The 15,183-nt window shown below is 37.3% G+C and overlaps 1 protein-coding gene across 2 annotated transcripts in view; it reads left to right on the top strand.

Moving 5' to 3' along the window:
* Positions 1–4,883, top strand: part of EPHA7 (EPH receptor A7) — a 217,245-nt gene extending 212,362 nt beyond the window's left edge. For both annotated transcript variants that reach the window (XM_019496434.2, XM_006263369.4), the window contains exon 17: positions 484–4,883. In XM_019496434.2, the coding sequence (XP_019351979.1) occupies positions 484–598 (115 nt within the window). In that variant the 3' untranslated portion in view covers positions 599–4,883. The remainder of the gene's footprint in view (positions 1–483) is intronic.
* Positions 4,884–15,183: the final 10,300 nt, after the last annotated feature.

Genomic DNA, 15,183 nt, shown 5'->3' with positions numbered 1-15,183 from the left:
GTTTTCATGGATGCAAAACCCCAGGTGCTACCTATTCCACTGTCTTCCCAAAGGAACTTCTGTAAGAAATGATCAAAAGAGGCAGCTGCTCCCCTGTTCCCTCTGCCTAACTACTCCCCCTACTCTCCAACCTCTAAACCTGTTTGGAGGGTTCCTCCATACGAGTCTCAGTGGACTAGAATGAAGTCCTAAATAATATTTATGCAATATCTTTATCCTGCAAGCTCTCTTACCAAAGGAGTGTTTCTTCAGTATGCTGAGTTTGTTCAATAACTACAGTTAGAAACTGTGAAAAATGATCCCAAATAGTTACACATATTTGTTATGTAAAAAGCAAGTAGTCTTATGCAAGCTTTACAGTATTGACCTGAAGTTCTAGTATAACTTTGACGTATTCATGCTAGCAGCAGAAGATAGTGCTTCAGTTTAAAAGACAGTTCTATAAGTTGAACAAATAATATTATACACATTTATCTTTCCCAGGGATGTAATGAGTTTAGGGATCACGCTGGTTGGTCATCAGAAGAAAATTATGAGCAGCATTCAGACTATGAGAGCACAAATGCTACATTTACATGGCACTGGCATCCAAGTGTGATAGACATTTCTCCCTTATGAGGGAGGTGATGAACTGGGAGGACAACACTGGTCTTCAGTATATACATGAAGTGCTGCTAGAAGACACTTGATTTCCTGGGTGCTTCCTGCAGTGACTAGAAGATCTACAAGAAGCACCTACAGACTTGAACTCCTAAGTGCCACCAGAATTTACTAGAAAGGAATTAGGATCCACCAGTGGTGGCAAGGAAAACAGCAGTGACAATAAACAAAGTACTACCTGAAACACATACAAACACCTTGAGCTCTCTAACCTCCTTTTTATCTAAAAGACTTTTTAAAATGTACATAAAGAATTTAAAAAAGAATATATTTGTCAGATAAAATCATGATATTATTGTTAAATTCAACAAAATATTTTCCTTAAATCTGTGATTTCTGAATCTTTTTTTAATCATTTGTGTTCTTCATAAAGACTTTCTTTTTAGTATGATGTTTATATCTTTGGACCTTTTTAGTGCTAATTCTATGACACATTACTATACTGGGTACCTCTGAAGGATTATTTGAGATTTTAGAAATTTAAGAAGCATGACTAAGCAAAGTATATGTGTCTGAACATTGGTATCTTTTTGTGCCATTTTATTCTGTTATATCAATTCTGTATTGACATGGTTTGTTAATTGGCAGGAAGTCAGGAAAACGCGAGTTGCCAAGAGCTCTGATATTTTTTAAAGTTTTTTTTTTTTTTTAAGGTTGAACATATACTATCTTTTACAAGAAAAAGGAAAGCAATAATGACCCCTAAGTAGTCGGCACTTTTAACAAATTGTTTGCAAGATGGTTTTAATGGACTAGATTTCAGGTGAGATTTTCAAGGGACTAGAACCGCAACTGTAAACCTACTGAGACGCTTCAGTGAATGGATGATCGATTGTAGGAGTGTCTCAGAAGATGGGTGCAGTTCTCCAGTGTTACCTAAACATATAATCTGAGCACATTACGTTTTTTTCAATATTCATTAACTAATCTGAGAGAAATAGCTGGCATATATTTTATATGAATTTCATTTGAATGCAGCCAGCTGTGAGAATAAGGGTTTAGATTTTTATATTACAACTGTAGAGTATGTGGCAAGGGGCAGTTCAGAATTTTCATATTTTTTTATAAGCTTTTGCTGCTCTGAACACACACACATACACACACACACACACAGCTCTGAGCACACCTGAGTGCGTGCACACACATTCATTTGGGAACACAAGCAGAAAAGTATTTGCTCAATAAAATACCTTTTTACACCATTTTTATTTATATATGTACTTTATTTGATTAATATATTAGACTACCATAAGCAATAACAAAGTGTGTCTCTATCGATAATACAGGAATGTATACAAACCAGAGAGAAATGCTTTAAAAATTATGAAAATGATGAACTACCCAGCAGTGAAATGCTGTACTTCCAAAGAGAATTGGGCCACGTCTATTGACGTTGATAGAGAGAGATCCCAGGGATCAGTCATAAAATAAGTCTTGTTTGATCATGTGGGCATCCACAGAACAAAAGAAAAGAAAAGAAAAAATCCCACAAAAAATCCTACAAACACCTGTAAATGTTCCTTTGTAAAACTTGTAAATTTTATTTATACTGTCTTGTTTTGTACACACATTTCTGTGTAGTGAGCTCTGAATACATTGAAAATGCACTATATTTTTCTATTTTACTTGCAGAGCATCACACAAGAACATGTATATTCAGTGCTCCATAATGTGTTTTCCCACATTTAGGACCAAAGATAGCTACCGAATACTTAATGGATCATTCCCTCACCCACCCACCTTTTTCTCCCTTTTAGATCACTGTACAGTGTTATATTTGTCATTTTATTTATTTGTTTGATTAGAAAACTCAGTTTGATTATACTATTTTTTCTCCCCTCACCCGATTGAAGAAAATATGTAAAAAGATTTTAATTAGCATAATCCAGTTACATAGACACTTCCATTTGTAATCTTTGTAATAGACTGTAAATATATTTTTGGAACTATAATGCGATGTGCATAAGGGTTATTTTTCAGTCTTCATATATATGATTGTTTAAACAGTTCACAGTAATTTAAAGTCATTTGAGAAATATCACTTGTTGCTGGGCTTTGAAGAGGAAGAAAAATATGAATATTCTTATTTCATATTAGATATTCAGTAGAAATTAAGTTACTTTCATATGTAAAAATCAAGACTTTTTTCTTTTTACTTTTAAAGTTAATTTGCTAAAATATTTTAGAATTAAATGATAAACTATACTGATTGCCCAGTTTTCAAACTAGTGCATCTTGTCTCTTAATCTGGAATGTAAATTATCACTTGGTATACTAACTAAGTATTCATCTTGGCCCTAAAGCCTCAGTAAGGCATCTACGCTAAAATTTTCAAAGGAACTTAATGTATTTGGGTGCCCACATCTCAATATATTGCAACTGCATTGGGGTGCCTGTCTTTCTTAAACTTCTTTGAAAGCCCCAGTCCTAAACTATTGGCCATATTTTAAAATGTTGTCTCTCCTTCATTATGCAGTACTTTATACAGCAAAGCAGTTAGGCATGGGCTTGATTTAAAGATTTGTCAATAGTTGTAGGCACATGCTTAGCATTAAGTGCATGCTTAAATATTCTAAAGATTCTGCTGACTAGGAAGGAACCTAGAGATATGCTTACATTTAAACAAGTGCCTTACCATATTGGGCCCTCAATGACCAGCACCTAGAAGGTGCTAAACTACTTTCAAGTTACTTATTTATGTGCCCAATTATGATTACTAGAGTCTTAATTTCAGGTACCTGTTTTTTAGATCTTAGCTAGGATGTCTAAACACTTGATCGTGTGATATATTGTACTATTTCTGGTATTGTTCAGTACCTAAAAATTCCAGCCCAGCTAATTTAATAATAAACGTTGACAGACACTTTCCTCCTTCAGGAATGCTTGGTATCCTGCAGCATGGAAGTCCTCAAAACAATTTAAATCAATTTTTGAATGTGAGTTTTCAAAAAAGAGTTCCATAAAAGTAATTATATCTCTTTTTTATCGCTATTAAATTCATACTTATGCCATCTTTTTTGAAGAGATCTACTACTTATTGTTTTTCTGCAACCTTAACAGCCTTAAAATTGTTACAGATGTTTATACCTTTAAAAGGGGCAGAAGAAATTCACAAATCAGAATCAAAATCCACATTCTTAATATCTTTCTGTGATATGGTGAATTACTACAATTTGAATACATTGATATATTCAAATCTATTTTGACCAGTAAAGTATCAACAGTATGATGTTGATTGCTAGTCTCTAGGCTGTGGAAGGAGAACAATATAAGAACAATAGTGTTCCAAAAAACTGGAAAAGCAACTCGGAACTTTTCACAAAGACAAATACTTGGGGATTAGGGGAAGAAAGTGTGGCTATCAAAAATAAAGATTCCAAACTGATCAATGATGAAGCAAATCAACTACGCCTAGTTCTGATCTGAGCTGCACCCCATCCAACTTCATGGAAGTCAAGATTTATACAAGGTAGAAGTTAGGATAGAGTTGGACCCTGTGCTCATTTTCTTTTCCATCTATTAGGTGTGCAAGTGGATTTAGGTGTTTGTGTGAACCTGTTTCACCCGGCTTGACTCCCTGACAGACAGTTAATGCAGAAGATGGGTGGGTCCTCCTCACTATTTTTTGTGACTCATTATTAAGGGTAAAATGGCACTGTGTTATGAAAATAGAATAGTAGGATGAAATAGAATTGCATTTAGGTGCCTAAATCCACTTAACTTCTTAACTGATGGTAGAGAATATGGCCTTGTGTGTACACCTACCTTTTTTAGTTTTCAGCTTTAAAGCTAAGCAAGCTTTTCCATTATCCAGATTTCCTTAATTGGGTTTTGTCGTGGACACTATTTCTCCTTTCGGAGATTTGTAACAGATTATCTAACTGTAACTATGAAGTGAGTTTTTACTTTTTATACTTCATATTGATAATCCAATGCTAACCCAACAGGCAGACTGGTCAATAACAGGCCTGACATCTAAATAATTTGAAATTTTCACTAATGTATAACTTTACTTAAGAGGCTCTGATTAGTTAAGAGGTTACGCATGATAGTTATTATTTATAAAATCATGTTCAACTAGCACACTGGCACTACTGTTTGAAAACCTTCAGGAAGAAAAGAAGCCAACATATATCAAAAATGAATGTTTTCCTTAATATCTGAGTCACTGAGATCTGTTTGTTTCATTCTCTAATTAAAATGGGGGGATTGCTTAAATGAGATATTTGCTTAAAGTGGAGATTTTTTGACATGCAATGAAGTGGTTTAAAGAAATTATTTTAAATTAAATTTGCTTTACTCCATTAATAACAATTCACAGTAAATAGTTTTCCATGTTTAAAACACATGTTATTTGCTGTCCAGAACATTGGTATGTAGCAACTTTGGACTTATTTAACTTTGTGTTCCTAAATTAAGACTTGATGTTACTCCGGCACATTCCTTAATTCCAAGTGATACAGAAATACGTTACCCCAGTAGCACTGTCACTTGGCTTTCAGTTTCTAAGCAAAAATAATGGCTCAGTCTAGGGCAGACTAGCATACAGAAGGGCTGCGTGCTGGCATAATGGTGCTACTGAACCAAAGTTTGACCCTTCATTGTTTCACTGTTTTCAATATTAATATTTAGAGGCCTATTCCTGCATTTTTTTTTAAATCCTACTATGTCATAGGTAGAGTTAAAAATTATATAACTACCTCACAACTATTTCTGATTTATTTATCATTTTAAAAAGGATGGAAGAAAGTGAGAGGGAGAGGACAGTTCCCAGGTCCAGGTTATAAACCCAAGTTTAAGACAGATAATACAGATGTTTTTGTAATGATCTGTGGCAGCCAAACTAAGATTGCAATACTACCAAACTTTCAGCCATTTGACCTTATGAGTTGCTGAGCAACTGCACAATGAGAGCTGTTCACGCTTAGCATCTCCCAGTTTTGTTGCTGTGGTTGTGGACACAACTCATTTACTGTCCCTGCAAGCCAGGAGTAACTATCTAATGGTGTAAGTTACACTACTGCACATGTCATGTTTCCACAATTCCAGTCAGTTTCATCCCAAGATAGTTGGTTGTTAATGCAAACGTGTTGTTTGAATTGAATAATTCCTTTCTATGCCCCTCACCACCAGCTGTCGGTGAAGCACTATAATGGCACCTATTGTAGGCAGTCCCTTCAGAGAGCTGGTTGTCTGCCATCCCTGGGCACGAGTGCCACTTACATTGGTGTTCAAATCATTGTGATGTCAATGTGTAGTCCCCACATGATCAGATCTGTTAAATGATTGTCAAGAGTGTTAAACAGCAATTAAACAATTATTTCTAGCAACAGAAGAATTGTTTTAGACAATTCAAACTGGCATGAATATAGCAGATTCTAGAGTAAAGAAACTCAAAACTTCTGGTTTTCAGATTCCCCTTAGTTCTAGTAAAACAAATTCTGAACTGCAGCATTTTCCCCGTTATTCTGTTAAGACTTGTAGAAGCCAGCCAATAATTACTTCAAACAAAAATCTGTATTGTTTGCATAGCACAGCTTTCCTTTTCTTAGGAATATGCTGTCCTGTAATTAAATTTCCCTTGAAAAACAATGGTTTCAAGGACAAAGAATCTTTTGGAAAAATACACAGAATTTGATAAAACCCAATACTGTAAAAAAGAAAGAAAAACAACCAGAACACTACTTTATGAAACCCAAAACACTACTTGTTTCACTTGTCCTTAATGGGACCACATTCCATATGGTGCTTTATAAAACATACTGGAGCATATTAAAACATACACACAAAAAATGTACCCTACAGCTGAGTAGATTTGCTCTCTTAAAGCAGACTAGATCAACTTTAATTATTTTTAAGAGAAATATATTCCAAAATTGTTAAGCTAGGATGGCTAGCTCACATGTAAGGTAGAGTCTTCTATAACCTAAGGGCCAAAACAGTGAATGTCTGATATCCATAAAACTCCAGATGGGCTTTTAGGACAGATAAATGGTGTGCAATTAGACAGCAAAGGACACAATTTGAAGTTGTATACGATTAGGAGACCTTGTAGGTTATGTTCAGTAAGATTATGGAAAGCATTAAAAGTTAAAAAGCAAAAGCCCAAACTGAGTCTTGAGCTTGACTCAAAGCCAGAAAGTGCATGTATTGGAGGGAGAAATGTGAAGATGCCTAGAATGATTGAGACCTAGTTGCAACGCTCTATAATACAAAGTTTTAAAAGTCTGCAGTGAGATCAAGAAGCATCACCATTTTTTTGTTTAAGTAAAGAGGCATTGTTAATAAAATATAGCAAATAACCTAGTATGGAGTGGTTTCAGTACTGTGATTTTTCCTAAGGCCAGATTGGAATTTGTCAGAGTCCAAATTGAGACAGATGGGAAAGCAACTGGTAATGCACAACCCGTTCGAGCAGACTTCAAAGAGATGAAAGGAAAATGTTATATTAAAGGCATGAAAGTGAACTACGATGATACTTGCTCTCAGAGGACTCTAGAATGGGTTTCTTTAAGGCTGGGGTAATGATAGCAGATTTCAGTACTGTTAGTATACAGAGTTGGCAAAGTGACCAGCAAAGAACCTTCACTTGAGAAAGAGTTGATCAAAGTCTTCACAGAGTATGGAGAAGATGAGCTATAGCCCTAACAAGCCAGCCAAATTAATGTTGGATGAAAATGAAGGAACACGATTTCAAATGCCAGAGGAACTGCACGTTTGTTCATCCATGGACTAAACTTCCCATGTCAAATTGAATCAAATGCTTGATTGTTGTAGTGCCACTCTGTGAATAATTTAAAATTAATGTAATTAATATGCTAAGTAAAAAGCAGTAATTTGAGTTTCACCTAAAGAGCTATAATGTGACTAACACTAGAAAACACACCCAATTGTTACAAAACTGAAAGCCTACCTGTGCCACTGAGATTAAAGCAGGGTACCAAAGAAAGAAAACCCAGTTAATAATTAAATTCACCTTCCCCTCTCCCTACAACTTCTCTCCCAATAAACTATTGGAATCACCCATGCTATGAAGATGTTAAATTCTGATTATTTATGTAGTGTTATTAATATCCACGTGACTTTATCCAGTACTTTGACACACGTGTCCCTGCCTTAAACACCTAATGTGACTCAAAAAAAAGTTAAGATTGTATTGATGTAAAAGGAGGGTTTTTTTCATTCATTCCAGGGTAATCAGGATTTAGGCTTGAGAAGATGTCAAACAGGAGTACAAAGAAACACTTCTTGTGTAGATTTTGTCTCTCTCTCTCTCTAGGTACCATATCTAAACAGGACATTTGTGACTATGGTCTTCCACATATAAAATTTCCAATGTCAATATATTCATCTATTTAAATGGACTCTTCACATATGTCAACCTCTGTCTTCCATGGTCTCTCCTTCCTTCAGTCTTTCCAGTTACGACCAGACTTTCAATTTCCTCTTTCCTCATAATGTGTCCGAAACTCCAACTGTCTCTTTCTGACATTAAGCTGTAGTTACCTCCTGCAGCCTGCTCTTAACAAAATATCTTCATTTGAAGTCTGACTTGTCCAACATACCTTCAATATGTATTAATAGATGTATTACTCAAGAATATGTGTGACTTTGGGCTTTGTTAGTTTGTACTAGTCCATCATGAAGCTTTAGGCCTTCTTTTGAGAGAAATGTTTCTGAAAGCATGTTTCATTGGCTCAAGGCACAAAAACCTCTGGTTCACCAAGAAAGTTGCCAAGGCCAAGAAGAGACATGCAGCCAGGAAACCCAGAAGATGCAGTGATTATCTTCACTTAATAGCTTCTCCCAGTGGTGTCTGTTTGGATCCATAGCTACAAAATAAAGCTGCTCTTCATAATGAAGATGCAGTGAACCCCTCTTCAAAATTGTGGTCTTTCAAGTAAGTATATCTTCCTTCTAAATAAATAATCTTGGATCCTTATTAGTCTCTGGATTTTTTTTTTCTATTTTTATGTTGAGGGTTATGAAGAGGCAACAATTTCCATAAACTCCTGTCTGGTCCTCATATGCTTTCAGCAAGGCTCCCTCTAATATTGTTCTTAATCACCTAACAGAACTTTTACTGTACTGCTTCCAAAGATGAGTAGCAACATGGCAATGGGGAGTGAAAAATATTAATGCTGCACTGTCTGTACAAAATGTATTAGTTTTCTAAGTATGGAAGAGATGTACACTATTCCTTGCTATCCCCCCTCCCCCCCGCCACCACCACCACCTTTCTGCAAAATACAGGATGAACTCCTGTTCTGTATGCTTCATTCAGAGGGACATCCAAGGCTTTTCACATATAGGTTATGACTGCTGAGCCTCTTATTCTCTCTTCAAATGCCCATCATCCACTTCGACTCTTTGCATAAACTGTTTTTGTGTGTAGGCCAAGGAGCAAACCCTAATTAATAACAGGAAAAATCAATGGATTGACAAAATGAGAAAACAATGACTGGCACAGGCTGAATATTGAATTGTTGGAACAACAATGAACATAAATGAGCTGAGAGAGCAACAATACCACTGACAACATGATGTAGTACAACACCTTAAGAAATAATGACTAAATATGCAACATCATGTTAAATAGCACAATCAAAACACTAAAAATTCTAATTAGTTTGTGAAAGCAGGGTATCTTAGTATATTTCCCCTTCTCAGTAATTTTTAGATTTATTCAAATCAGCACATTTGTAGTTAAATTAAATAGGAGAAAAGCTTTCTCATTCTTTTTCCCTAGGCCTGAGCTAGCATCTCAAACGTACTACCTATGCATTTTATAGTAGGAATGTACCTGGATTAATGAAAATTATATGGAAACTAACTCTGTCCCTGTGCTATCTATTTCTAAATTATTTTAGGAGAAAGCAGAAGCTGGAAGAAAAAGCAGAATTTGCATTAAAATTAATATTTTAGCTTGAAGATACCCATAGAAAAGTTTCATGGTCTATGTAGGGAAAAATATCCTGATAACTATGCAAAAGATAGTTGCAAATTATTATAAGTCTGCACAGAATCTAATACTTTTCTTATATCAATATTTTGAAATAGGATAATATGAACCTGGGGGGGGGGGGGGGAAGGGGACAGTTATGTTAAAGATCGTGAAATATTTTAAACTGAAAATCTAAGCTGGCCTGCAATTTTAAATTTTGTTTTCCATGTCTTCCATACTTATGGCTGATTTTTCAGTTCTAAACTCACAGTTTCACTTAAGATATTAGTGAAGTAGAAATCATATATCATTGTGTATAACTGTGTGGTACCCTGACTGGCATTAAACCAATTGAGCATGTACTAGCTTAGCAAACATTTATATTAGGTATCTTTAATCCTTCATCTCCTGTGCATTTTCTTATTTATTTTCTTTTAAAAATAGATGTTCACATTTAACATATATATTCACATTTAACAAGTTCACATTTAACAATATTTTCCTTGTGTGGGACAAAGCTTTTGCCTAACACTCAGCACCAGGCTCAATGCTGAACAGATGCACTGGGGCTCGGGTTGGTAGAAACCCCTTCTGGAAACTACAGGCCAACACACAGCAGCTTCTCACAGTCAAGAGCAGAACTACAGGCAACTGGAGGGGTGGTATGGAGGGGGGCACGTTCTCCACCCCCCCACTGAGATTGGCCCTTGACTTGGCACCTCTCAGAACAGGGCAGGTTTTTTGCCGTGTGGGCCAGTGGCATGTTAGGCGAGGGGGGCATTAAGCCATGGCAAGAAGTATAGAAGTAGATATGGGGCTTTTGGCCTACCCCTGGGCCTGCCCACAAATTGTGCCCCTGCCCCCCCAGACTCAGGAGACACCAGTCACCCCTGAGCAGAACCAATATTTAATTTCCCCTTCTAGGTGTGAGCACCAGAACATTCAAAAGATCAGAACTCCACCTCCCCCACAATAACAAGCTCACATCTAGAGCAGGGAAATACACAGAACAAAAGGAACACCCTCTTGGAAGACAATGCCTACTTAGAACTCCTTCATGCATGTATACTACACCAGTTCTGCTTCCAAGAAGGCCTACCAGGATTTGATTTTTGGTTCATGTTACTTTTGTGTAGGATCTATTGGGCCAGAAAGAGAGAACAGAAAATCAAGCAATCCTTAAGTCTGATAGCTAGGACACTCACCTGAGTGGCGCAGTCCTGGTTTCCAGTCCCTGCTACTTAATTTTGAATTCTATGTAAAGAAAAGCAATTTCAACAGAAGGGGTGATGATTGCTACCACTGTCCTTGAATAGACTATAGTCTGATGGTCAGGCCACTGCTGTAATAGATGTGGATTTGTATCCTATCAGCTAGAGAATTGGCCTCCAACCAGGTGGGTGAGTGCTGTCACTACCAAGTTATTTGATAAAGATATGGTATGACATATGTCTTGAAAGAACAGGGTGATCCAATACTTCAGTTCCTATATTCAGGAAAAAGCTATGATTCCCAGGTTTTCCACTGTTCAGGTAAGTGCCTTAACTACTGGGTGTAACGGGGGCAAGGGAAGATCCATGGGAAGTGAAGCACTGCAGCTGCACCCCCCTTTAGTTGCGCTGTGCATGTACAGTGAGCTCTAATGTCACTTCCTGGTCAGCATGGACTCCTGCCAGAGCTTTGAAGATAGAGTGAGCTCTATGAGCTCAACAGGTGTTCAGCATACATTCTGGCCTGAGCCCTTTTGCACACCTCCAGAGCTCTGGGGATAAGTACTGCTACTGTTTTCCCCCGCCCTGCTCTCCCCCACACCCCCTGCTGAATTTAGTGGTAGAAGGAAAGAGATGAGCAAAGATGGCACTCAGCTGCTGGACTTTTGAGCCATGCAAAAGCTTGCACCAATCACGGATGAGGTCACAGAGCTCACAGCCTGTGGAGCTCCAACAAGAGTCCATGCTAACATGCGGTGAGCTCAGAGCTCACAGTGCACATGTGGCACAACCAAAAGGTGTATAGTCACATCTCTGTCACCCCACTCCTGAATCTCCTGCTGAATGGGGGATGTGTCTCTCTCCATTTTTTGTGAGGACAGTCCTCAGTTATAACCCAATTGATGAGAAGGTTCATAACAGAAAATCCCTAATGGAGGTAAGTGTAAAACTAACTTTGAGGGCCAGGCATAAGCTCTGTCCCACTCCTCAACATTTTCTACTAGAAACTTAGTATAGATTTCTCCTGACTCTCCCATTTTTAGGTGTCTAATACTTTTCATGCATTGCATTTTAAGATCTGGGGCACTTACCTTATGTACTTGAATCTAAGTTGACCCTGAATTTAAGATGACCCTTAATAATTAGGTTCTATATATGAAAAATGTATACATTTTTTTCCAAGTAATTATTGGAGAGCTGTCTTAAGTTTGTCCCCTTCCCACTGCTACAGCAGGGAAATTAGTGGCTAGGGGAGTCAGATGTCTGGGGTGGGGAGGGGGGTCAGATTGCCCTCTTGCCTTCTGCCCCGCTACTTCTCCTTGCAGCCTTTATGCTCCCCCCTACCACCAGCACTCCCCCATCTCCATCTCCTCACAGCTTCTGCCTCTTCTACTCCCCATAATCTCTGCCCTTTCCCCCACTCCCTGCCCCTTACTGTCAGATACTGCTCTGGCCTCTGTTCCCTCCCAGAGCACAGCACATGGAAGCACAGCTCCTGCCAGCTATTCACTGATGTTGGCACTGCTTGTTGACTGGGTAGGGGACAGAGTTTCCCTGTACTCCATGCCCAGGAGGGAATCCAGCCCAAGTCAGAGCTGAGCTGCACCTGACAGTAAGGGAGGGGAGGAGATGAGGGGTGGGAGGGGATAGAAACTGCAGAGGGCAAGCAGGGGGAAAGGAGTGGGACAGGAGGCTGCTGTGAGTCCAACTCTGGCCCCAACCCAGGCTTAGGGCCACAGTCAGAGCCATGGCAGCCACCTGCCTCCTGCTCCATTTTGTACATGAATCTAAGGCTGGGGGGAAATAACTTGTCTTAGATTTGAGTAAATACAGTAAATGGGGTCTGTGAATTCCACTGTGTAGGAGAACACGAAGAAGTGAGGCATTGCAGTGGTGAGTGATGGAATACCTATGGACCTATATGGATTTAGCCCTGGGTACCTAAATACCTTTAAGATCTGGATGTAAGTTCTTCTTGACACCTTCATGTCTCTTATATATGAATACATTTATGTATCAGTTGCTTACATAAATTCAAGGAGCAAGTGACTTGCCTTCTAAAGAAGCAGAAATATCTCAATGTCAGAGACAAAAAATGTGTTGACTTTGACTAATGTTTCGGATAGGATTTTTTTGCCACATTCTTTTTCCATGCATTCTCTGTGTTACAGATGTTTCAAGACCAGGTGCCTTCCCTCCCAGGCAGGAAAAAAAACAACACATGTAGTATGAATTTATCTTAGCTAGAATTATCTCCCACTGTAAAATTAGTTGCTATGATACAACATGGGTATAAAGTTTTCTCTCCTGGTTTGATAACTTCTCACGGTTCTCTTTGCTAAACCTCAAACTTGTATGGCTCCTGCTATCAAATTCTCTTATGAAACATCTGCTCTCATTTTGTCCACTCTGGTGATTGAGATGTATGGCATGTTATAATGTATTAATAATGTTCTTTTCTGTTCGTAAATAAGGATCTTCCCTTTGATTCTCACCGTTAAATGATCTTCTAATCTGTGTGCCAGAATGACAACCAATACTGTGGAATCCATCCTAAGAATATTGGTTAGAATGGCAGGGGGGTACATTCCATTGCTGGTTTATTTTTCTTGAGTATTAGTGTTACATTGGCTCATCTCAAAGTCTAATAAATTGCTTTTCTCTCAGGAATTTGCAAATAATTTAGTTAGGGGATTTCTAACCATATGTATAATATTTTTTATTAAACCCTGGCCTGAATCCATCAGTCCTAGAGCTATATTATTTTAGAGATTTCATGTGGCTAGCTTGTCACTGAAGGTAGAGTAAAATCTGTTCCTTTTGGAGTTGTTACTTTTGGCAAACAAAGGCATTTAAATAGTGTCTTAACATGTCTAATATCATGTAAAGACTGAGATGAGTTAGCTGGTTAGAGTTCCTGACAGGATTTTTCAGTGACTCTTCTTTTCCAAAGTATCAACTTCCGTGAATGTGATAACTTTATTCAGGCCAAAGGATATTATGCCTTCCTGGGATATGTGCTAATGGTTATCTAGTTTGTTTTCATTTCAGTGTAGTTTAGAATAAATTAATCCTTTTTTAGATTGGCATCTAAACTACTTACTATACACACAGATAGAATTTGTCTCATTTTTTTGTGTGAAATACATCCCAGTTTGGACATTTTCCGAAACTTCATATATTTCCTTTACTCTAAATCTTCAAAATGATGATAATTAAGGTATGCAGCCTATTAGAGAGACAGTTAAATTTGGTAAAATGTGTCAGTATTTGGGTCAATTACTCAGGAATTTTTTTATTTTATCGCATAAATTCAAGGAGAACTTTTGAAAAATGTGACAAAAATAGTACAAAGTTCCTCTCCTTTGTGATATCAACATTCTGCTATGCTTCCAATTTCATAAGTAATATTTTTTATTTGTTTGACAGCATCAAAAAACATTGTGCCCTGGTACTATACAAAACCTACAAGAAAACAAAGCTCTTTTCTAAACAGAAATGGTATAGTGACAGAAGATGGAGACAAAGGGAACAGAAAAAGAAAAGGATAAATATTGTAAACATAATGTGAGAAATTGGCTTTGGAAGCTCACTAACTTTCAGGAAGTGAAGTTTTTTAAGTTCATAAAACAGATAGTGTAGAAATGAAAAAAATAACGATGAGAGATAGCATAGAGAATAATGAAGGTCTCATTTTGGAAACACTGAAAATCTGTATTGATTTTTTTTTCCCAAAAGATGAAAATATTTCAAATGTATCTTTTTCAATAAAATATATTATCTGTTATAAATTGTAGAAAGGCTACACGGATAATAGCCAATCACCATCCTCCTGATAAGAACTCTGTATTTGAAGATTGGCATCAAATCTTCCTTTAGTCTTCTCTTCTCCAGACTAATTAATTCCAGTTCTTCCAACCTTTCCTCCTATGTCATATATTTCCTCACCCTTCCTCTGGACTCTTTCCAATTTTTCTATAGCTTTCCTGAAGTGTAGTGTCCAAAACCGGTCACAGTACTTCAGGCTAACTGTTACCAATGCTAGACAGAGTGGAACAACTGCTTTTTGTGGTTTGCATGCACTGCTTCTTTTAATACCACCCAGTATGCTATTGGCTATTTTGGCAACAATAGTTAACTCACATTCAGTTTGGATTCTACCATAACACCCAGTTCCCTTTTTTTTTGCAATAATGTGGCCCCAATTGTTCCCCTATTTGTATTTGTGCATTCGCGTGTACCATCCTAAGTACAATGCTTTAAACTCACCCTTATTGAATTTCATCCTATTAATTTTAGAACATTTTCCTAGGTTATAATTTATCATAAAAAAATTAGGTTGGTTAAGCACAGTTTGCTTTTGATAAA

Source organism: Alligator mississippiensis, chromosome 1, assembly GCF_030867095.1.
Source record: "Alligator mississippiensis isolate rAllMis1 chromosome 1, rAllMis1, whole genome shotgun sequence".
Lineage (NCBI taxonomy): Eukaryota > Metazoa > Chordata > Crocodylia > Alligatoridae > Alligator > Alligator mississippiensis.
Note: the sequence above shows the minus strand (reverse complement) of the source record. Positions and strands in the feature narration are given on the sequence as shown.